This window comes from Coloeus monedula (assembly GCF_965178545.1).
Source record: "Coloeus monedula genome assembly, chromosome: 9".
Lineage (NCBI taxonomy): Eukaryota > Metazoa > Chordata > Aves > Passeriformes > Corvidae > Coloeus > Coloeus monedula.
In genome coordinates, this window is record NC_138789.1 from 29,577,919 (window position 1) to 29,602,462 (window position 24,544).

The following is a 24,544-nucleotide window of genomic DNA, read 5'->3' on the forward strand; positions in this document are numbered from 1 at the left end:
CCAAAGGGAGACAGAACAAATATCAGGCAAGGGAATGGAGCTGACAGAGTGTTCTTGTCTCTTTGAACCCACAAGGAAAATGCATGGTAGGAAGTATTCCAAAACCACATCTTTCTTGCGTGAAGGAAAGAATTAACGTTAAGCACAAAGTATTCCTTGTGGTTTATTCTCATTACGTGACATGTCAGGTTATGCTGATTTGGGGAAAAAACAGGATTTCTTTACAAAGCCTTCTGTGCACTGGGCTTAATGTGGGTTAAAAAGAGCCTAAACCCCACAAACTGTGCTTTCATAAATCCACTTAGGAATCTCATTTTTGGTAATTCCCTTAAAAATACAGTCTGTGGATATATTAATGACAGGTTCAAAGTTTCACCGGAAAAACAAAAAAATAGCCCAAATTTTGGTAAATAATACAGATTACACTGAAGTTTCAGTGGCGTGGGGTTCTCCCTCAGTTACTGCCAGTTTTCATTAGGAGGTGAAGAGAATGCTTAAAATTGGTCAAATAGCATGAAGACTTTGTTGACATGTTTTCTGTCTCCGTGTGTACCTACTTTTCCTGAAAGGAACATCCAGTAAAATCCTGGTTGTCCAAAAGACTTTGGTCAAACAGCTTTGAAAGACACTGAATTTATTTCACTGCAACACAACTGATCCAAAGTAAGAGCCTTTTAAGGGCTTTAGTCGTACAAAGAATTCACTCTTTCGACACTCTGTAGCTGTAAAACACACACCAATTTATTTTCAGAAAAAAAAGGCATTTATTTCACTATGGATGGCTGCAAGAGAGGAAAGAAAAAAAATCAAAATAAGCAGAACAATTATTTCTTTTTCTAACCTCAGGGAACCCCAACATCCACCCTCCTCTTTTGTGATGTGCCATCTACAGTTCTATTCTTTAAGCATCCATATTTCTACTGTTGATCAGCAGTGACCAAATTTTGCAACTTAACCAAAATTTACAGAAATAATTATTTCAATTAACACAAGTTCACTGGCTACACCAGCCTAACATTTAGGGCTCTTTGGATTTTAACAGGATGGAAAAAAAGGCAGTTTGTGTGGTTTGGGATATTTAAGTTAATTTCCAAACTGCCACATGGACAGAACCCAAGTGTAATCCTGGCCCATCCATGCTAAAACTCCTATCAATTTCAATGGAATAAATATCAGCGTATTTATTATGAACAACTCTCTCTGCAGCTCTCTGTACACTCTAAATGACACAGTTTGCATCAGTGCAAACTGCAACAGTCTGCGCTGTTTCACAGATGATACAACTTAGCAACAACCCTGTGCTCCCAGAAACAGAGCAGTCCCAAAGTTCCACCTTTGAGGTCAACTTGTTCACGTGAGGAACTTTCACGTTTTATCCTCTTTGTTCACCGTGCATTTGATATGCTGTTCTGACGAGGGGTAATCAGTAAGTCCTCAGCAACTCCAGTGGACCACTGGATCCAGCTGTAAAAACAAGCTGCACCTATGGATTTGTGCCACTCCCTGCCAGAGTTAGGGATAGGTCTGCATTTTCCTGAAGGTTGCATTGGTGATGGTGAGCCGGGTCAGCCTGGCCCCATAATAATCGATGATGTAACTGGAGCCATCGGAAGGGCCAACGATCTGCAACAGAAAAAAGAACCAAGACTTTTCAATATGAAGTGAAATATATACTTTGTGCTAATGTCTCAATTACTGCTAATTTTCCCATCATAAAATTAGTCATGCTTAATTAGTCAAACAGAAACTAGATTTATTTTGAAGTTATGCTGCAGTTTAACTGTTTTAGCGAGCGCTGTCTCAGAAGGAACATTTCCCCTGGGCTTCTAATCAACCAAATTACAGCCAGGCACTGGGACTCGGCTAATCCGATGAGGATTTGAGGCACAAAACCAGCCTAACAAATGAGTGGGCTCCAAACCACTTTTCCTGAACAAAGGAGGGTCGGCAGCAGAGAATTAGGCTGATGACAAGAGTCTTTGAAATACTGAACAGGTAAGGAATGAAGAGAAGGAGGAAAGATCACGGAGTTTTTGTTCTGGGAGTGCTAAATTGATGTGGAGCCACCAGGGAGATCAACAAGGAGAGATGAAAGATACTCTCAACTGGATGTGTAAGTGCTCTGAGGCAAGATCACCGCGACAGCAGAGAAAGGAATTTGAGAATGCACACAAAAGACATATACAAAGTGCACACTTTTAAAATATTTCCCTACAAACCCATAGAAAAAACCTCCCATATCCACAGTGGCTTTTGAGTTCATCGTAGCCAATTTGCAATTCATGCTAAATGGCTGCTGCTCTGTTGAATAAAACAATTTGGCAATTTCATGATGTCACAAGATGTCACTCCAGCTGGGGATTTAACCCTCATGAATCCCTCACAGCTCTCAGGTGATGCTGGAGTTGAATTTGGAGGAGAGGTGGAAAATGAAAGTGGCAATGTCTTCTTTCATCAGCATAAAGCATGTGCAAACACAGAACCTGAGGATTCTGGGACCACTAGGACATCTCATGCTGAGTCCAACACTCTGCCTCACATAAAGAGGTTCTGACCATGTGGATTTATGGTGCTATGGCTTCCAAGCGATTAATTGTAAGTATTTATAGATGGCTAATTTTTAATTCCAACAGCAAATATATTGATATTTTGTGTCTATATTCTACAACATCAATCTACAAGCAGAGCCAAAATAAATGCCTTGATTTTTCAATACCCAATGGTCCTTAAGGCCAAAATACTACCAAAGTGTTAGTAATCAAATCAAAGCTTAAAAAACCACAATTTGGATCTTGTTTTGAAAGCCCTGACTTACCTGCATTGAAATAAGTATGAAATCAATTAGGCTCCCAATTCCACAAAACCCTACAGTGCAGAACTTTAACAAACCTAAAAAAGAAAAGTAAAATTTAATGTAGCTTTAAGCAATCACTGGATTTAATTAGTGGTGGCAATAACATCCAAACTCTCTCCTCATCCCACAAAATGTGTGTGTTTATATATATATATATATACCTCTATCTAGAAGCAGACCTAAAGTTAAATGTCTTTAATTATTAGGGAAAAAAATAAACCACATATTCATATTTCTACATCCTGAACGCACTTTAAAGATTTTAAATATTAACAATTGATTTTTTTTTAATGTATAAATATTCTTACACAAGGAAAGGCAGAAGTTGATAATCAGGTTACTGAAATATTCCTTTCACTGAGGCACAGACAGAAAAATCCCAACTTGAGCTGCAAAATTTGCTTATGAATAGAAAGAGACTTTCTACCACCTCACGAGATGCAGCACATACTGATTTGATTTTCAGAACATGCAACTTTGGAAAACAATCCTTTGTATAATTTTTATATTTTTGCTGAAATATGAATTTATTTTGAATACATATAAAAATAGATAAACACTTCTTTTTAACTGGTATTCAAAAATGTTGGGTTTTATACAAATAAATGAAAGATTAATAGAAAATACATGGGAATCGCAACTGACAGATGAATGTTTTATTGGAAGTTGTCCTGCAAGGCAGACTTATCTGGAAAATGCCTTAAGAAAAAAGAGGCTGCCTTCAAATTGATTTTTAATATCAATAATTTCTTGTACAATGAAGGTAATCCAGTGAGAACTATATCTATTACAAGTCTTCTTTCAGGCAAACATCTTGGTTAATTCCTCTCTCCAAAGCAGCAACGTGTCCCACAAACCACCTCCTCTCCCCCAGGCCTGTTTATGGGGCTGCATATGGGGCAGAGGAGAGGAATAACTGCATGCACACTGCAGGAAGAGCATCCCACTGCCTGGATCTGTCTCTCATGCAAGAAAAGTCCCTGGGCATCCTTCCCTCTTAGGCCCTGGCACAGGCTGCCCAGAGAAGCTGTGGCTGCCCCTGGATCCCTGGGAGTGCCCAAGGCCAGGCTGGATGGAGCTCTGCACAACCTGAAGGTATCCCTGCCCGTGGAAGATGCCAGCTGGGATTTTGGGAACCCAGCAGATTTCTTACCACTTCTGCAGCTCGACTTTACTTAAGGAACTGAATGGAGGAGAACTGTTTCTGAACCTGGCATTTATTTCTGGAGTGCAGGGTAAAGTTGGGTTTTTTCTTCCTCCTCACTTCCCTCCCCACAAGCAGATCACACTGAGAAAATAAACTGCTCTAAAGCATGGAGGGAAAAAATAGTGTTGTTCTGCAGTAATAACTCATGGTTTAGTTCACAGTGTGTGGGAGAGGAAGAGGTTGCCTTCCTGATTTCTTCATACTCAATAGCTTGTTTGTATTTGTGTGCTCTTTAAACAAAAGAGAAGGAAAAAAATAAACCAAAGAGCATTTACAGTCTTCATTACACTTGCAAAAAAGATTTCAATGTTGTTAACCTTTCTTAACCATTTTTTGCCAAGGCAAAGATGACCTAAAAAATCCCTAATCAGCCACTGTAAAGGAATCCAATATGTTGATTTTTATTCTCTTCTGCTCTTACCTATTTGCTTTTGCCTTCTTTACCTTTCAACAGATTGAAAACTTGGCTCTGGAATTTTAAATACTGACTTTGGCTACTGGCTACAGTATAATCCAGTAGGGTTAAAGCATCAGGCATAAAGAATTTCTATAAAAGAATTAAGGATTTATGAATCTGTATTTCCACAATATATTAAAAAATAATTATGGCAAACTATTATTTCAAATCCAGTGGTACAACAAAATAATGCACCTTATTGATTGTTTTGAAAAATGTATCTTTTTGTAAAACAGATGGACAAAGTAAATGCTAATTACAGAATCTCAGGGATAAAAGACATGGATGTTAATCAAGATTATAGAGAAGGACAGATAATGTCATTAAAAAGAGTTGGCATTTAATGGGCAGAAACTCAAAATTTCTGGCTGAAGTGACAGCAACATACACAGCTTTTTCCACATCATTGCTCCATCCTATCTATACTTAAATTCACTCCCTTTGTCCAGCTCAGAAACAAGGCCAGTGAAGGCAGTTCTAACATAATAAGGTATTTCCATTACTTAAAAGCCAGTGGCACCATCATCCTGGGAATCAGGTCCTAAAAACATCAACCAGAGAGAGAAAGGTCTTATTAAAAGTCCCAGCTTCTGCAGAATTGTTACTAACACCATGACTTATCTTGAAGGTGTGCATTTGCCAGAGTAAATTGCATCTCCCAAAACACCAGGTGTCCAGTAAAATTTGTCTACTTTTTTCCTGGTGAAGTCAAGCCTCATTTAAGGCTGGAACATGAGGCAAAGCTACTTCTGCTCCAGTGCCTCATGAAGAATGCTGTGGTAAACATCAATGCAAAGCAAAACTTGGAATAGCAATAACCACATTTGCTTATTAGGATTTTATCTGCTGGACACTCTATCTCCATTTGTCACCACTCCAACAGAAGAGTAGGCTGAGGATAATGCAGCATTTTACCTCACTTGACCATGAAGTAAGGATTCTAGTTGTAAATATTAAAACTGTGGCTGTCAGGCTTCATTACTCAAAATATGAGTATAGACATACAACTCAGTCACAACAATAAGCTTTACCTCAAAGCAAAAAATTAAGGAATAAACTTACCTAATGCAGGATAGCCTAGATAAAATCTATCTGCTCCCAACCATCCAAGAAATAAGGACAGAGCCACTGCCACTTTGTAGGAGTATCCATTTCTGCCAAAAGAAACAAGCAATGTAGATAATGACTGCAAAATATCTCCACTCATACTTTTGACTGTTAAACTAGTGACTCATTTTCCTGCTGCTCCAGTTTTAAAAAAAAAACAACAGACTTGTTATTTATCTTCAATTAACGGCCATGGAATTGATAATGTTAAGCTTTCAAACTGGGAAAGCATCCTCCATAAAGGAACCTCAGCTGCTGCAACTCAAGTGTACTCTTGCAGAATACAGATTATTCTGAAACTAAATGATGATTTCTTGTCAAGACATAATTCAGTTGCTGATCCATCCCCAGCTTCACAGAGCACTTCCTAACAGTTCAGCCCTACTGAGACGAGCCCAGGAAGCCAGGAGGTGTGTGAACACTGTCTGCAGGCATTAGTCTCACACGCAGCCAAATCGAGAGGAACAGGACAGACAGGTGAGACGTCAGCAGAGACAGTAATTGCCATGAGATCTGAAGGAGAAATGAACCATGGCCACCGGCTGAAGAAGCTGCAGGAAGGATTCAACAAAAAAGAGTAAGTCATGTATTCACTCATTACACTGTAAATGGCACAAACTCACAATGAAAAGAACTGTTGACAGTACAAAGATGCACAGGGGTAGAGAGGCACTCTCAAGTTAAGCTTCCCATGGTTAGTCATACAAAATAAACAGATAGAACAGACTTTTTCAGATTTATCCTAATTGGAACCATTCTTGCCAACAGCTGGAGCAATGCAACCACCAAACCACCTGTTACTGCAGTCCCTGCTGGAGAACTTTGCACTAATAAGGGAGCTAAAAACATATCGCTCTCAATGCTGGAATTGCTGCCTTGGCGAACAGCGAGCTTCTGAACAGCAAACCCAAATGTAATTAGAACTGAAAAATATTCAATAATTCACTGTTTTGATACGTGCACTACTACGTGCCAGCAATTATTTAATAGGCCCAAATTAAACTCTCGGTTGACAGTTGAATAAAACAGTCTCAAAAAGGACAGTAGCTGACAAAAGTCCAAGCACTTCTATTAAGCATTTTCAATGCCAAGTAGAGACCTACCTTTTTTGCTTATTATCTAAATTTACTGACTTTAAAACCTAATGGCAACATAAAGTGATTAAATCATGACTCTTACCTCAGTATTTGTTACTTGGTGTTTATTAGCAACACGGAACACACAGGGCATTCCTGGAACCTAATGTAACGTAAATTATCATCTTTAGAACCGTCTTGTTTCCACTGTAAAGAACACTAATGGGTTTATTTAAAACTTGAGGTAAACTGTTGGAAATTGTTTATCAACTACAAAGTGTCAACAGCCCTCCAAGGACACTAAAGCATAAAAAGAGCTGTTACATAAAAAATGGGAACACGGTTTAATTTTGCTCCTGATCACAGCTAGTAATAAGCTGAGCCCTTGCTATGCACTGAGATGCTTCTGAAAGCAGAACAGTTTCTGCAGCCTTGTCAACATCAAACTGACAGGCAGAAGAAATCCAGTATGAAGGGGAAGCATGAGAACACTGTAACAAACAGGGCTGCATCCTCTCTTGTGTTTCCTTTGCCTTACTCCTTCAGATAAAAAACATGCACAAAGATTAAACCAGTGAGTAGGAAAATGTCACATCCCAGGCATCTGAAGGAATTTCTACAATTGGGTGAAAGAGGCAATTTCTTGTCAGTTCCTCTTTTGATTTTTTTTTTGCTTCTCATCCAACCTTTATTTTTCCTGCATGCATTTCTTCCAGCTGCCATGTTACAAATGTTTCCTCCCAGCTCTTCCACAGCAGCTAACAAAAGCAGGTGCTTGCTCTTTCAGGGTCTCTTGGCTCTGCTCAAAGACCTGTCCACACTGAACCCCATGAATTTCACAGAGAAACATTTCATGGCCTCCTTCCCTGGAATGGCAACACTTGAACAATGGACATTTCAAGTCTGCAGCATCAGGGCCAGCACATATTAAATAAAATATATGATAGATGCCCATCTGGGGGATTCTAGAATTTGGCCAAAAAATAAGATCTACCTCCAAAACATCAAATTAAAGCCAAACCTAAGCAATCCTGACTCCCAGTACTTCTTTGTCAGAACAACCTTACAAGCTTTTCCTTGAATTATTACTGGGAGTAAATGAACTTGAGCACATCCACTCACACAAACATGTAACATCTACTGGTCTTGCTCTAAAATAACTGGATCCCAGAACGTAGCCAAAACTAAATTACAGTTTTGGCTAAGGACAACGTGCTGATTTGTCCTTTCCAAAAGCTGGGGATAGAGATTCACCTGCTGTCCCCATGCTGGGACAATCCTGCCATAGGAAGATGCCTTCTCAAACTAATTTTCTGGTTAAATGATGTGCAGTTATTTCTACAGTTACAGTTTCTACCAAAACTCAGGTAAGATGCTGGAAAATCTCCAAAAAGCAGTAGAAAAGGCAGGGCTATTGTAATCTGAAGCTGGAGATTCCTGCTTAAAACAATATTTCTAACACTTAGGTGACATTCAAAGTGCCTCATAAAAGGTCTATCAGTAACTGGACCACTTTTTAAATAAGTGCACAGATGAAGGATGGTGATATTAATCTTGCTGCCATTTTTTACTGGTTTTAGGACATTATGAAGGACATGCTTGTGTAACTCTATCTACATTCACAGTTGTATTTTACTGGAATTTTCAGTCCAAGAAAGGTTCTCTTCTCTTTCTGCCATACTAGCAGTTGTGGGACTGGAAAAGTCACAGCAAGTTTTTTTGGCAGTGTAACCATTGAGTATTCATCATAAACAATAGTCATGATCAAGTAATAGATACTGTAAGAAGGATCACATTTCTCTGCCTAACGACCTGGATTTTAATAAATAAATGTAAAGAAAAGCTACCTTTAAAAAACATTTCTAGAAAATATACTAAACCAAAAATATATGTATACAAAAAACCTCCAAACATAAGAATTGCCATCTAATCTAAAGAGGAAGCAATTTCATTAAATTAATATAGCTCATCTTCTTCTCAGTCCCCATCACAGATGGGACTGAAACACAATTGTTTCTGGACAAAAATGTGACTGACGTCTACTTTGCGGGCATTTAAATTTGATTAGATGTAATAATATGTTTTCTTCAGTTTGCTGAGCTTTGACTGCTGAGAAGATTAAATACAGAGAAAATATTTATAAAACTAAGGGGCAGAGCTGTACTTCTGAGTTAGGCAAATTACTAAGCAGCGAGTAGCACATCAGAGTTATTTGCCCACTAGAGTGACAGGGAGCACCCAGTATCAACGGAGTTTTAATTTCCAAAGATTCCAGTAGGACAAAAGAGAAAGGTTCCAGTGTGAATCCCAGAAAAACAGGAAACAAATGGTAGTGACAGGTGCTGGCTGATCATTAGCACTGGCCAGTTGGAACATTTATTGGTATCCAGAGCTCTCCATCACTCACGACGTGCTTCAGAAAAACGAGGTCCATCATTCACATACAGAAAACAGGCTCTTAAAAGACACAGCGGACTGGATTAAACATAAAAGTTATTCCAAAATAGAGAACAGTTTCTCCTATAGATTTTGGGGGTAACTGCAGAGATCCTGAAGCTCCCCTGAAATTCATGCATAATAGAACTTCAGCTGCAGCTACAGGCACGCTTTGAACTGGCATGAACCACTGAGCAGCAGAGCCCTGTCCAGCCCTCCTTTGTCCTCTCTGTTTTATCCTTGAGTCACCCTCATCCCCGTGCTGGCACAAGCACTTGAAGCCACTGTCCTGTGACTCAAACTGGGGAACTGATCCAAGTCAGCTCAAGCCCAGAGCAGCTCCCTGATGTCCTGGGGTCTGTCAGGGAAGGGGATGGAGGGTGTCCCCAACAGCTCCTTCCAGCAACTGTGCTGATTTTAAGCACATGTGAAACGTGGCCTCAGCATTTGGAGCAAAATTTTGCCAAGCTAAAGTACGAAGTAAAGCAAAGGTAAAGTAATAAGGTAAAGCAAAGAGATAAAAATAACTAAACAACAACAAAAAAGCGCTGGCAGAGACAGATTTCCTTATGAACATGCATGTTCAGAGCAACCTGGTCTAGTGGAAGGTGTTCCTGGCCATGGCAGGGGGATGGAATGAGATGGGCTTCAAGGTTCCTCCCAATCCAAACCATTCCATGACCCTGTGTTGCATCCTTATAGTGTTTATTAGAGGATTAACTACTGGGCAAAACGTGCACGGTTCTGTTTTACTTCTATTTTCCTTCTGCCAACACATCATACAGTTTTGGACAAACTTCAGATTTTCAAAACCAAAGAGTACTCACACATTGCGACACTCAATAGGCTTGTAAAATCCAACTTCATGTCCCGTGAAGACTTTCTCTATGCCAAGGTGATCTTTGCAAGTAATATTTGGTGCTGGCAGACATTGAACTGAGGACAAAAAATGATTTGAAATTAAGCAGTAACTGACACTCAGAGCAGTTTTCTGACAACACACAAGTGAAACAAATTAAGTTCTACTGTGCAACAGTCTTGATACAAAGCACAGTTCACACACAATTACTTGTTTAAAAATACTTTTAAAGCCAGTCCTACCACTAACTTGTAGTTTTTCCTTGCTACATATTAAGCAAAGTATACAAACCTAATTGCTGCCCCAATTCTTTTGTATTTTCCACTCTGGCTTCAATATGAGTCGATGAGAAATCTGAACCTGACGTACAGAAAACATTTTCATCATGAAAACAGTCAAACATTGGAACAGGGTGCCCAGAGGAGCCATGCCATTACCATCCCTGGAGGGTTTCAAGATCTGACTGCACAAAGCCCTGAGCAACCTGGTTGGAATTCAGTGCCAGCACTGTTTTGAGCAGAAGGCTGGACTACGCAACTTCCTGAGGAGTCTTTCTACCCAAATTATTCCATTATTCTTGACTCTTAGGGGAACCAAAGTGGAAAGCACAGCTGAAAGTCACACCTGCTAAAAGCTTGCAATATATTACCAAAATACTAGTCACTCTCCAATGCTGTAGTCTGTTGTTTTAAGGGAAAAAAAACCAGTCCTTTACCCACTTCCTATCAGCTTTCAGTACTTGTGAGTCCTGTTGGTTAATTCCAACAAAACTGCAAGCCAGGTTTAACATTCCTTCCAGATATTCCAGTAATACACACAGGCAAGAGATGGATATTTTTTAATGCCCATCTATGCTGCATGGAAACTAAGAAATAAAATAGTATTTGAGTTATGTCTGGACTTAACTGCTATAAAATCTTACATGGATTATATACCCCATCCCTGGAAGTGTCCAAGGCCAGGCTGGACGGGACTTGGAGCAAGCTGGGACAGTGGAAGGTGTCCCTGCCCATGGCAGAGGGTGGAATGAGATGAGCTTTAAGGTCCCTTCCAACCCAAACCATTCCATGATGCTACTGGTCAATATGCCTAATCTAAGGCTATTACAAAAAACCACATTATTTCTTGTAAAGTAAATTAAGCAAAGAAATTTTTCTGTTATTAGAAGAAACCCAGCGCAGTTAAAATATATTGATACAGGAAAGGCCACAGTTTTCTTCTCAGTGTCACTCCAAAGACCCCAAACCTTCTACTCAATGACACCACTTTGATGCTTTGAATTAAAGCCCTGTTTGTCTGGGTGACGGATCCCAGAAAGTGATGAGAAATTGCAGTGTTTCAAGCATGATCCAGAAATTAACTTTTTATTACTTAATAATACTGAAAAAATAAGAAAATTCAAATACTCTGAGGACAATCTAAAAACTGGTGTGTGTGTGTAAAAATGCTACACAAAGAAAACTGTGTTAATTAATTCAGCAACTTGTTCTCCTCTGAAGCTCATCTCCTGTTCAAAAGTGCAGTGTATTAAATACAATCACATGGCAAATAGTTAAATAACTGATAATCTTGAGTAGTGATCTATCTCAAACTATGCAATATTCTTTCTGCTCTCTGACTGTCCATTTAGAGTCAGGGACACAATGTCAAAATGATGGAAAGAACTGAAAAAACTTTTAAAAGGATCCATTTTGCAAAGTATTTTCATCCAGTGCCTGATATTGTCTGGAAAGCCTTCACTATCCCAGAAGAAAATCATTCAGCACTTATAGGAAGCAAAATATGAAAGACAACAAGCACACACATGAATTTTGTGGACTCCCCATCCCTGGCAGTGTCCAAGGCCAGGCTGGACGGGGCTTGGAGCAACCTGGGCTAGTGGAAGGTGTCCCTGGCCATGGCAAGGGGTGGGACTGGATGAGCTTTAAGGTCCCTCCCAACACAAACTATTCTGTAATTCCATGATTTTAAAACAAGGGTGCACATAAAGTGAAATTGCTGTGCTATCAAACACAGATCGTTTATTTCAATGCCTGAGAACATCAAAGAAGTTAAGCACAGGTAGGAAACCAAGTAATCAATTTATTAATTTTTCTGTTGTACTCTGAAGTATGTCAGAACTGAACATCAAATAAAAATGTGCTTTCAAAATAGAACCTCATGCACCAAAACCTGGTGATGATGGAAGGCACAATGTTGCATTAAGGAAAAAAACCCTAAAAAATTAGAAGATTTTGAAGGCTGTTCTGTCACATGTCAATTCTTTTAATAATTATATGCAAAATCAGTATGACAGGAATGGTTTGTTTTAATCACAGTAGTGCAGGACAGAGCCTAAAGGGTGTAACATACATTGAAGAGATTTACCAGAAACCTCACTTACAAAAGTACCAATCAGAGACAGTGTATTTATTCATTTCTAGTAGAGTACCCAATCCACACAAGTGTTTTGGGCTTTCAGACTAATGATATTACTAATCCCATCTTTAATAAAGCCCAGCTAGTAGATATAGAAATGCGTAAATTGAACACTTCCTTGAAAAAAAGGTAGTTAATCAATATATAAGTTAGAAATCCTTACCATATGCCGTGTGATTTGTGCAATTCATTGGTTCTTGTGTGCTATTGTCTATTTTAGGCTCATCACACATATACGTTCAGGTAATTGAGGAAAACAGTTCTCATATCAAACACTACAACAGGTTTAACAGTAATTTATTCCACCCTCTTTAAACCCCGAGGATTTAAGATGCACCTTGATGTTGGTTCCTACCCAGCCCCCAAAAGAGGAGCAGCACATTACCATGCAGCAAATCTGCTAATCCAATTTAATACACCAATATATCGCATAAGCCCCACGTTTAATTAGTGCTGCAGTCAGCACTACCTAAAGGAACTACACTATTTATCAGTTACAGCCTCTGTATTTGGAGGCAACAAGGTAGCACACGCCTCATCTGGTCTTGTTCCCTTATTTAAATACCACAGTGCCTTGAAATTGAGGCATTTGGTTGAGAAAATTTAATCTACAGGAACAGACAAAATTCTACGAACGCGTAAAAATGAGCATATGAAGCGCCAGGAATTTGGTGCAGGAACAAACTGAGCAGGAACTGACTTCCAGAGGTCTCAACTCCCACAGCCAAGTAAAGCAGGAGATGAAGCGAGTTTTTTCCAAGATTTGCTTTCCTGACACTTTTGATCATCAAAAACTTGTCAGCTGCCATCAACCAGCATGTTCTGGGGAGGGCAAGAGGTGCCTTGGAGAGCCAGGAGCCTCACACCTCCTGCTCCCTGTGCACTGCATAGAAACACATTATTTTGTAATAAAATGGCAAAGTCTCCACGTCTCGCTCCAGAGTCCTGCAAATAATAAATAAGGCAGAGTGGTAGCAGACCGGACTCTCTCATCCCATGGGAATCTCTTTGAAGGGCACCCCAAGCGTGCACTGGGGCACACACAGTATCACCAGAAATCACGAAATTAATTAGGTTGGAAAAGCCCTCTGAGACCATCGAGTCCAACCTGTGACCGATGCCCACACTGTCACCCAGACAACAGCACTGAGTGCCACAGCCAGTCGTTCTTTGAACACCTCCAGGGACGGAACTCCGCCACCTCCCTGGCGAGCCCCTTCCGATGTCTAATCACCCTTTTTGTGAAGAAATTTCTCCTGATGTTCAACCTGAGCCTCCCCTGGCGCAGCTTGAGGCCGTGACGTCAATTCCCACACCCTGAGGAGCCCTGTCCCGCTCCTGCCAGCCGAGACCCTCTAAGGGCTCCCAACCTGAGGCTTTCCCTCATCTTACCTTCCCCCCGCCCTGCCCGGCACTTCACGGCCCCCACTGCCCCTTCCCCTCCCCACGAGCGGTGCCCCCCCCTCACACCGGGCCCGTCGCCACAACAACAGCCCCCGATCCGACCGCGGCCCCGGCCCGGCCCCGCTCAGGATATTGCCCCAGCCGCAGCTCCTCGCACTTGAGCGGCGGCTCCGAGCCCGCTGCTCCCTCCAGGGCTGCGAACCAGAGAAGCAGGACCAGCGCCTCAGCCGCGCCGCTCCAGGCGGCCATGACGGCACCGCCGCCGCCGTCAGCTGACGCGGGGAGGAGCGGAGCGGCCCCGCCGCGGGGAGAGCCCGTGCCAGCCGCGAGGAGAAACGGAGGGGGACCCCGAGGTGTTCGTGGGGTGCTGAGGGAGTGGGTTAGGCTTTTTGCGGGCTTAAGTGTTTTTTGGGGTGGTGGGGAGGCTGACCTCATTAAATATGGCGGCCGAGGCCGCGCTGAGGGCAGAGCGCGCCCGTACTCAAGATGGCGCTCGCAGGGCCCGGCGGAGGGACGGGCGGGGTCGCGCCCCGAGTAAAGATGGCCGCGCCCGCCGCCGGCACCGGCCACGCGTTTGCCCGCAGCTAAGATGTCGGGCGTTCGCGGCCGCGGCCCCGCGGCGGTGCGGGGATAGCGGGGGACCCGTGAGGAGCCCTGAGGCGGCTCTCGGAGCGGAGCTTGGGCCGATCCGGGTGTTGGCACCGCGGGCGGGACGTGCCCTGAACCGAGCGGCGGGACCGGGTGAGGGAGGAACATGAGGTGAACCCTCCCCGCTCTTCCAGACACCGACGCTATAGCCTTGGCCCACCCGCTGAAATCGCACCTCTGCGTGTCCCCAGTGGTGTCTGGAGTTTGCTGGGTACTTGAAAAATAAGTTGGAAAAGCCCAGCCGAAGTTAAAGGGGTGACCTGCCAAACCTGGTTAACCCGGACTGGCACAACCCCCGTCATCCAGGTGGGCCTGGTGTGCTGATACTGTGTTCAGCATGCCCACAGCAGTTGGATTAGAGAAATAATTTCAAATTCTTCCCTATTTTCACATAAAACTGTGACTGCATTGTTAAAAATGCTGTTTATTTCAATTCTTAAATGAGTACTGAATTCCTGGAGCAGGCAAGCTTTTATCTTCATCCGCGTTTGCTCTTCGTAAGGTATTTTGTGGTGATTACAAACCTTTTCCTTTTCTCGCTACCTTGACAGCTATTTATTTTTCTATTGTGATTATTTCAGGTTTTTCTAGTGTTTGAAGGCATCAATTTTTCACTTATGAACTGCTAGGGATCCTGGAGTGTTTATAGGAGATGGAGAAGTCGTTTGGAGGAAACACACCCAGAAGAGGCAACACCACTGTCCTAAGTTTACATCTGCTCAAGAAGCGTTTCCTGAAAAACAAGTAGGGACCTAAAAACTGAAAAACTGAACCTAACAAGCTGGGAAAGCAACTCTGAAATAGTACTTAGGAGAACATCATCGTTACCCATCCCTTCTGGAAGTCTTTTGGGTTTTCTGGGCATTCTTTTGGTGCACGGTGACTTGTCTGGAGCCTGTCAGTACCAAAGAAGGGTTTGTCCCAGTCCCAGATATTCCAAGAATCCGTGGAAACACAGATTAAAAACGTGTGGATGGCTGACAAAGAGCTCAGCCAGCAATGTGAAATATTGCCATCTAACAGCTTTTTGGGAGATGCGTGTAAACTGAATTGGCAGCCTGGAGTTCAGCAGGCAAAGTATGCAAATGAAAATTGATACTCCTCTCGGCAACTGGAAGCGAAAGGGCAGGGCCGGAGCACGCTCCGGGATGAACTCAGCCCTCGGAGATGGAGACAGAGGTGCACTGATGGGAAAAGCGCCCGGCTCTTCTGTCGGCGGCGCGTCCCTCGGATGGATAAATACACCACTCGCTGTTCATCACTGTCAAGAAAATTGTCACTTCTCACGAGCGCCACATTAATTAAAACTGAGAGTAAGGACTGGGAAGTTGAGCGTTCAGAATGCTTTGAAAGGGGGATGGAATGGTGGAATGGTGTGTTCTTAGCGTGTCGCGTGCTCTGGTGCAACTGCTGCTGCTCAGTGAAACGAAACGGGTGCCAGAATGAGGGGAAATCAATCTGAACTCATGAGAAATTGATTTCCAAACCTCTTGTAGCCCTTACCCTGTGCAACCAACAGGGCTGTGTAAGGTCAGCAGATGGGCTCGTGAAACTGTGTAGCAGAATAAAAATTGTATTTATCTACTTTAATTTGACTATTTTATGTGTGTACATATATAATTTTAAAAAGTGAGAAAGCAGACTAATGTACAGGTTTCAGAATGCACATAGTTCACCCAATTAATTTCAACTAAAATGGTGCCTGTTCAGTATTTCGTGATTAGGAGGAAAATTTTACTTTTATTGCCATCCTGGGCAACATTCTGTGTGGTGGAAGTCACAGAGACAATGGTGTGTTTTGGGGTGCTGTAGGGGAAGTCTTGCAATCCCCTTACTCCATACGAGTTTTCCTATCGTTTTTTGCCATTCCCTTCTGTGAAGTGGTGGGGGCTGTGCTGCTGAGCAGAGCATATTATTATACAAGTATTATTATACACAGTTCACCCGAGGATGTACACCCGTGTGTGCAAAGGGGAGTTAACTCCTCCAGCAAAGCCCTTGCACCAAGCCGCCTCTACGTGCCCCTCTGTGGGGAGTTCAAAACATAGAATCACAGAGTATCATGAGTCTGGACATCGATGTGCTCCAAATAAATGAAAAATAAGCTTTGCTACAATATTTACACACGTGGTTTGCCTTCACTGGGGAAGCTGGAGGCCACATGACAGGTTCAAACTATCATCTGTAAACAGGCTGGCGGGCCAGGCTCACCTGGAAATTGATTAAAAAGTTAATTTCGGCCCTGAAATCCCGCGGTGGCCAGAGCCCGTGTCCCGCTGGAGCGCGGCCCGCGGCCGGCCGAGCGCTGCCCCCGCGGGCGCGGCGGAGCCGGGAGGGGCCGAGTCCCGGCCGTCCCTCGGGAGGCGGCTCTCCCGCCGCGCCGCCCCGGCTTCGTGCGCCGCAGGTGAGCCGGGATCGCCCCTCGCTTCCCGCTTCCGCCCAGGTGAGCGCCGGCGGCCATCCCGCCGCTCCCGGCATCCCGCCGCTCCCGGCACCCCGGCATCCCGCCCCCGGCGCCACCGCCGCCTCCCGCCCGCAGGTACCGCGCCCGCCCCGGGAATGGCACGGATGGGGTGGGATGCGATGGGAGGGAGGGGGGCACGGACAGTCGGCGTGGTGCGAGGGCTCTGCTGCAGGAGTTAATTCCCCTTCGGACACGGCGGTGTGGATTATCGGGTGAAATGCGCGCATAAATATCTAAAGGGGATAAATAATCTGTGTTTATCTGTAATAAGTATTCCAGCCTGCCAAGAGGATGGAGCCGGGCTCTGCCTGGTGGCGCCAAGCAATAGTACAAGGGGCAGTGGGTAGAAACTGATGCCCAGGAAGTTCCGCCTGGATGTGAGGATGAACTTCTTCTCTGTGCGGGTGACAGAGCACTGGAACAGATTGTCCAGAGAGGGTGTGGAGTCTCCCTCACTGGGGGCATTCCAGAACCATCTGGACACACTCCTGTACCTTGTGCTCTGGGATGGCCCTGCTTGAGCAGAGAGGTTGGACCAGATGGCCCAACTGTGGTTCCTTCCAGCCTGACCTATCCTGGGATTCTCTTAAGTGTTTCCAACAGTCTCCTGCTTCCAGAGCCAGACCCATATTTTGCTGTGAACACCAGCTTGACCAGTATAGCCGTGGCCAGGATACCAGGCTGCGCTCACCCAGAGACCCCCAACTGAAAGCCATTCTGGCACCGGGGACCTCGACAAGCCCCTGACACCCCAGTAAAGACAGGGTAGGGCTGCATGGCTCCCGATGGCAGCCAAAGGCTCTCCATGGCACTGGTTTCATCCTGGTGCTGTGTTGTTGTGCAGTTTCCATTGCTCTGAGAGGCTGGCTCAGGATGAGGAGAGGAGGGAAGTAACACACCTGTTGCAACACTTCCCCTCAAGTGCCTGTCAATCCAGAGATTCTTAGCAGAGCAGGTTTTTACTTTGTTTACAGGTGGTTAATAGGAAAACAGTTCTTCCGCATTCCTTGTTAATTTTTGACCCTTGTAAGTTCAGCGTGGTTCCCTGTCTAACAGCTCTGTTCCCCATGAAGTGTAATTTGTTAGCTATGTACACTGTCATCAAAGTACCTAGGATTTATTGGCAATGACAATATTTAGATACTGGAAACGAGTTTTCCATGAGAACAGGTTTCTGAGACTGTGTTTTTGCTTCGTGAAGAGCAGCTTTGGCTTGAGCTCTCTCTTCTATTAGACAACAGAAAACCCACACTGGCACTTCCCTAGAGGCTGAAGTCCACAGGAATTCAGGTTCTGCTTACTATAAAAGTTACCATGCCTGGAGAGTGAGTAAAGCTCCTCTTGATCTGCACTGAGACTGGTAATCACAGGTGCAGAGTGCTGGGTTTTCATTACTTTCCTCCTCCTCTAGTCGCTAATCATCTGTAAAACTCAGGCTGCCCACGCAGTATTTTTTTATTTTTAACAATATTTTGCTGTGACCCACTGTACCCTGGAGAAGTGTGGTGTATCTGTGTTCAGGTACTCACAGAACTATTCAGTTTTTTTCCTTCTTTCAAGTGCCTGGAGCAGTCAGTGTGTGCTCAACAGCATTTTTATAAATCCTGCAGCGTTGCACAGAGCAGAGGTGGTTTCATAGGAAAGGTGTGTATGTGCTATGCTTGGTATGACTGAATTTTACTGTACAGTATAAGTAAAACTGACCATAACATGTAGAATAGCAAAATCTGTGTTAGAATAGTGGTTTTTCACAGTATGGAGTCGCTTGATGGCATGTAAACTACAAAATATTGAATATATGAAGTTACAGCCAATGTCTTGTGAGGACAGTTTAGGATTAAGATCACACTAACAAATGCTGTTTTCCCTGGCTTTTGCTTTTATCAGCGGTTAAACTGAAACTTTCCAAGTTAGAGGTCTCAGTGATGAGGAGGATGATATGCACTGTATTAGTCACTCCTGATAACAGGTCTAGGAAAAATTCCAACTGCATTAGTGCAGAAAGGTGACTTTGGATTGGGATGAGCCCTTTGGCTGTTCCTGTGGCAGGCTGCTGAGGCTGGCCATTTTAGAAGCCTTTGAGAAATAGCAGCAGTTAGTTAGCACCTGTGGGTTTTAATATCCCAAAAGGTTTCAGCCAGGCTGAGTGGGGAGAACATCCCATGAGGCCGTACTTTTCCTGGAGGGATGCAGGTTGTTGGAGGCCAGGTTGAAAGAAATGAAGCAGAAGCGGTTGTGGATGAGTGGGGAAAAATGGGCAGAAGAATCTCTGCTGGCTGAGCCATGTCCTTTTCCAAACCCCAGCAGCAAAGCCTCAATTTCCATCTTCCAGCAGCCCTTTGTGGAGAGCAGGTGCTTGTCAAGGCTGCTGATGGGATGTGGGGATGTCATGTTCCCCTCTGGCTCTGGGATCGCCGGGGCTGAGCGCTCCGTGTCTCTGTGCAAGTGGCAGGCGTCTGGCAGGGGGCTGATGGCAATGGAAGACTTAAACCTTTCAGCTCTTCTGATGACCTCTGCTGGCACCAGCATGGGGGAATTCCTTTTTCCTTATGCTGCTTTTGAAGAAGATCCAAGTCTTGGGATTTCATACAAAACCTTCTGAAGTTTTCCCACTCCCTCGGATGTGTTGAGTTCAACTCTCAGAAGTGAAGACAGTGGAACCCCAGATGGATGCTGTCCTGGGGTTAGAAAACACTCAACCTTCTGAAATTCATCATTTTCTTGATGATTTTATGGTTATGTTGGAAGTTGTGACATAAATGTTGAACTGAGGTTTCCAATAAGATAAATAAGCGTTTATAGAAGTTGGAGACTGGAGCTAAGGAAGTGGAATGTGGAGTGCATGGAACTGATTTTAACAGGACAAACCAAAGTGTTTTGGATCATTCTTCAAAATTAACACCTAGGAATGGACTTTCTAATTTATCAACTGTTTGTTGATACTCTGCCTGGACTTAGAGTGTGTTTGGAAAATGTTTAATGATAAACTGTTTGGGCTGTTAAACATAGACATCAATAATACATGGAGATGTGAGTTTCTCTGGTGTCCAAAAGCCAATCTTAGAGGCCTGTCCCCAATGATCCGTGACTTGAACACTCTAAATTAGTTTATATTTTCAGGGTTCCCTTCACACCAGAAGGAACTGTTTGCTTTAATTTTTCCCCCCCACTCTCTTATGGAAGAAAGGAAAAGAAAGAAGTACTGAGTGTGGTTTTAACATATTGTACCAAAAAAAAAAAAAAAGAAAAAAAATCACTAAAAAGCATTGCAAGCTGGCTGGAGGCCAGCTCTGATCATGAGGAACCCCAAAGTGCTGTGTAAACTTGAACTGTTATTAAACCACCTGAGATCCACTTGGGCATCCACTGGCACAAGTGGCCTGCAGTGGCTCTTAGGGACACTTGGAGCAACTCAAGCAAGAAGCTGAAACTTTCTTTAATCTTTTTTATTTCCTCCTGTTTTGTACCTCCTTCTCCAGGGAACTTCTGCCTCGATGGAGCCAAGATCTCTTACCTATAATTCTTCTCCTTAAATTTAAATCTCCGATTTTCTCAGGTCATAATCAATCATTCCCCATTGTCATAATTGCTGTTGTTACACCCTCTGTAATGGAAAAAAAGATTAATTTTGGGGATGGTTAGCATGGCACTTGGAGGCTGTTTTGGAGTGAGACTGGGTGTTTCTCGTGGTGCAGTTTGGTCCTGCTATGAGGTGTGAACACATCACCACTTCCCCTCTTGTCCCCCTCCTGCCAGTGCTGGCAGCTCAGAGCTGGCTGGGCACAAAGCTCACCCCACCAAAATGTGAAGGATTCATTCTGAGTGTTTAGCTCCCTGTTCCAGCTCATGGTGGGATCAGCTGAATGGAAAATGGAAAGGGAAGAATAAATGCAGGGAAGAGGGCTGGGGAGCTGGACCAGCCTCTTGGCTTTGGCTCTTGGGTGGGCATGGTGCTGTCAAGTCGTTATTTCCTGCCATGCTGCGTTTCTTCTCTGGGTTTAATCTTTTCTTCACCCCACTGCTGATTTAAAGGTGTTTCAAGCCACTTTTCCTCACAGGAGTTATTTTCCATCCCTTTCTCATTTTGGTTCGCTCGCTTTAGAGTTTTTTTTTTCCTCTTTTAGCTGCTGATGTGAGGTAGAAAAACAGAGGAGGGAAGCGAATGGAGTGAAGTTAACCCAGGAAGAAAGAACAAATTTCCATATTCTTTGTCCTGATTTGTTAAGGTTCATGCAGTATTTTCATTCGAGGAGGTTAAGTTTTGTCTTTCTGGTTTAATGAAGACTCAGGAGTGTGTAAGGAAATGGTGTTTTCATCTGTTCTTCAGAATCAGCTCTCAGCTCAGAATCAAAGGCTGCTGTGCTCTTAGAAGTGTTTTATTTCCAATGGAAAAGAAAATAAAGCTGCAGCACTTCCAAAAGTTCAGATGCATTCCTGAAAATCTTTCAGGGGGTTGTATGGCTTTGCTGCTTCAACTCTTGCTATGAGTTTGATTTAAAATGACCTCCTAAATCTGTTAATAGTCTTGCAAAGCAACTCCTTTTGCCTGGCCCTGGGTGGAAACCACACAAACCCACCGAGTTCTGCAGGAATTCCTGCAGGAGCCAAAGCTGCTTGGATATGCACAGCAAGGGGTGCATAAATCTGAAGTTTCAGTTTGTGACACGCCTCCATCCACTTCTTCTTTCCCATTAGGTAAATCAACCTGACTCTGCAGGAGAAGGGAAGCTGCTCACCTGCATAATTAATATTTTGGTAAATATTACACTGTCCTCCCAGAATTCCAGATGTTTTCACTGAGAGCACAGACAGCATCAGAGGCAGAGCTGAAAGGATCAGAGATCCTGCTGGGAGAGAGCTCCTGGAATGTGCTTCCCCTGGTGTCACGTTCACCATATGACCCTTGCTACTCTTGAGTTGCAAGACAAAAAATAAGTAAAAAGCTTTTATATATAGAGAGGGGTATGGCTATTTTTGTTCCAACGTAATTCCAAATATATTATTCTGAAATTACACACTTATATACTGGATAGAATTAAAATTATGTAAATTGTGCTGTTAAATGGCTGACTTCTTTCAGAAGAGCTTGTACTAGGTGAAGGAATCTTGTTTGGTAGAGCTGCCGTGATAGATTTCAGAATGACAGGCTCCACATCAACTTAATAACATGCAAGCAAGGGTACAAATTTATCATCTCTGCTAATTGCAAGTCTGTTGTTTTTATACTGCCATCTAGGCCTCGGCCCCAGTTGGAGACCTGTTCTATTTGGCACTGTGGAGGAGCATGATAAAGGATATTCTGCTCCTTAAAAGCTTGATAAAGGATACTTTGCTGTTTGTGTATGTAGAAAAGAAAAAGGCAAACACCTGCAGGAGAAGAGAACAGGTTTCCTTCACCTGTTGTGAATCAGGCTGTGATTGGAACTGACCTTCCTTAGGAACATGTTGGAATAGGGATTACTATGCCCAATTTTGGGCTTTAATTCTGTGCTGTCCCATGAGTGGAGGGAACAACATTCTTTTATAGGGAAACACAAAAGTTTCACCTGTATTGCCATCCAGCAGGGCTGAACGATCATGATAAGAATACTGTCTACAAATGATCAGGTGGAAAATATCTTCTAAATAATAGGTAGATTTTAGCTCTGTGTATATCTGTGAAGATCACAATTATAATGTCAATATCCAAAAGAATTTGGTTGAGCATATCTGTGTCTCGGTTTTCTTAACCTGCATTTTTATTCATATTTGAAAGCGTTGTTTATATTCCTTCCTGTGTGTGAAAGGCAAAGCACGTGGAACAAGGACAAAGTTTTGAATATGCTGAGGCTATGTTGAGAGCTTTGTTAAATACTTGGGGTAAGCAACAGGGTAGTAGTATTTTTTTATTAAATTTGTTGTAGTTAGCTTAGTATTTTATTACTGCATTTTTCAAATGTTACTATTCTGTTGGATATATCATTTATTAATTTGACTTGTTGTTGTTGTTGTTTTTAAACCTCAGCCAGGTTATTTTGAGTAATTCCGAAAATACCCCTCAACATGCCTGAAAATCCTGCAGCAGGTATGTGGTCTGAAAATGATTCCTTTTGCTGAGTGCTGAGCAAAGAAGCTCCATTCCTAACCTGGACTCCTTTGTGGTGCAGATAAGCAGCAGGTGCTGCAGATCCTGGATCGGCTGCAGGCAAAACTGCAGGAGAAGAAGGATTCCCAACACCAGGAAAACCTGACTATTCTACGGAACACCCTCAGGAGCCCCTTGTTCAACCAGATACTGACTCTCCAGCAATCCATCAAGCAGCTGAAGGAACAAGTGAGTGTAAAATTACTGTTGTTGGTGTGATGATAACTCTGGGCAAGTGGAAGTTGAATCAGGATGTGTAGGCGTGTGTTAACGAGGGCGCTCTCATTAATAATCTGTAACGTGGTGTGAGTAAGTGTTGGGCTTTTTTTCTTCTGTGGAGCTGGTGTCTGCAGAGGCACTGCTGAAATGAGAAGTGGTTTTGCAACAAACAGGTCATGGGGCAATGTGCTTTAAAAGGGATGCAGGAGAGGCAGGGTTGTGTTGGAAAAAAACATCTGCAAAAGACATCAGCTCCAGTATTTTGAGTCCTGAGCAGTGTTGGAACTGGGATCCTTTGTTTTTCACAGGAACTAAGTGCTGTTTATCAGCTCACTGGCAGCATCTTTTCTCCCTAAAAGACAGCATCACTTAATTCCCTCTAATTTTTACAAGAATGCTTAACCTGCTTCAGGATGTAAAGTGTAGAAAACCCAGCCTGAAGATTTGCCAAGCTCTGATGCAGCCGTACCCAAGCGAGTTTTAAAATGACTCGGCTTCAGCAGCGGTTGGAACTTGTGTGGGTTGGTTTATGAAGCCAAGTGACATTTGATTTTTGCGGACAGGGGCATCCACGGCACAACCTGATGAACACATCTCACCCTGCAGTTAAGATAAAATCATCAGCAAACTTAAACCCAGCAACTGAGCAGCAGCAATCCCCATCTGTGCTACCACGGTGCCCAGCTGGAATTACAGCAGGGTGGGTGTCAGAGGGACAAGGCCACCTCGCTGTCATTGCCAGATGTCTTGCAGGTGTTCCTGCCTGGGTGGCCTGGTGGTGGCTGTGCTATTCATTATCCCTCCTTCCCAGGTTCCCATAGATGCTGCATCCCTTCCTTCCAAAGTTTGGATGCATGTTTGCAGGCTATTAAAAAATGTATGAAAATGCAAATGTATCTAAGAAGTTACTGTGACGTGGTGGGGTTTATATTCAGAATGTTCAGAACTCTCATATCTCGAAAATTTAGGTTTTCTTGAAATTCTATTTAAGCATGGGCAGCTTCATTCAGGATGGGATTTTCCAGGTTATGATGTCACAGTAGGAATATTTTTGCATTTCTTCGTTATCAGTGAGGACTAGAAGTGCAAGTCCTAGCAGGGATAGCATGTTCAGTGGTAGTTGGTTTGTACCCTAGACTCTCTCCGGGGAAGGGATAATACAGACCAGGCCTCAGGCTTCTGAGTGACTCAAAATATTTGGATTTTTGTGCCAAAGTTCTACATAGCTTTGCCTGACAGTTGCAGCAGTGCTTGAGAGCCTCTTTAGAGTT

The 24,544-nt window shown here is 43.3% G+C and overlaps 2 protein-coding genes across 3 annotated transcripts in view; one reads left to right on the forward strand and one right to left on the reverse strand.

Moving 5' to 3' along the window:
• Positions 1-719: 719 nt before the first annotated feature.
• Positions 720-14,171, reverse strand: TM2D1 (TM2 domain containing 1). Of its 2 annotated transcripts, XM_082287482.1 has the most exons (7): positions 13,952-14,171; positions 12,578-12,651; positions 10,288-10,356; positions 9,965-10,073; positions 5,581-5,672; positions 2,816-2,889; positions 720-1,623 (listed from the first exon to the last, which is right to left on the reverse strand). In XM_082287482.1, the coding sequence occupies exons 1-7, from the start codon at positions 14,065-14,067 to the stop codon at positions 1,513-1,515; spliced, it is 645 nt and encodes a 214-aa protein (XP_082143608.1). In that variant the 5' UTR covers positions 14,068-14,171; the 3' UTR covers positions 720-1,512. The 2 variants fall into 2 exon arrangements, with proteins under 2 accessions (XP_082143608.1, XP_082143609.1); XM_082287483.1 differs by lacking the exon at positions 10,288-10,356 and having other exon boundaries at positions 13,952-14,170.
• Positions 14,172-22,972: 8,801 nt separating this feature from the next.
• The window catches only part of PATJ (PATJ crumbs cell polarity complex component), a gene marked incomplete at both ends in the record, with an annotated part of 131,708 nt that continues 130,136 nt past the window's right edge, over positions 22,973-24,544 (forward strand). Inside the window, 2 exons of the mRNA XM_082286781.1 lie at positions 22,973-22,994; positions 23,077-23,243. Coding sequence (XP_082142907.1) covers positions 22,973-22,994; positions 23,077-23,243 — 189 coding nt within the window. The remainder of the gene's footprint in view (positions 22,995-23,076; positions 23,244-24,544) is intronic.

Bases quoted from the DNA above. Each gene is read 5' to 3' on its own strand.
- TM2D1 (XM_082287482.1), bottom strand. From the start codon at position 14,067: ATGGCCGCCTGGAGCGGCGCGGCTGAGGCGCTGGTCCTGCTTCTCTGG. The intron at 12,652-13,951 runs ATATCCTGAGCG...AATTACCTGAAC, and splicing joins GAGGAGCTGCGGCTGGGGCA to GTATATGTGTGATGAGCCTA. The intron at 1,624-2,815 runs GTAAGTCAGGGC...TTTCTGTTGCAG, and splicing joins TCATACTTATTTCAATGCAG to ATCGTTGGCCCTTCCGATGG.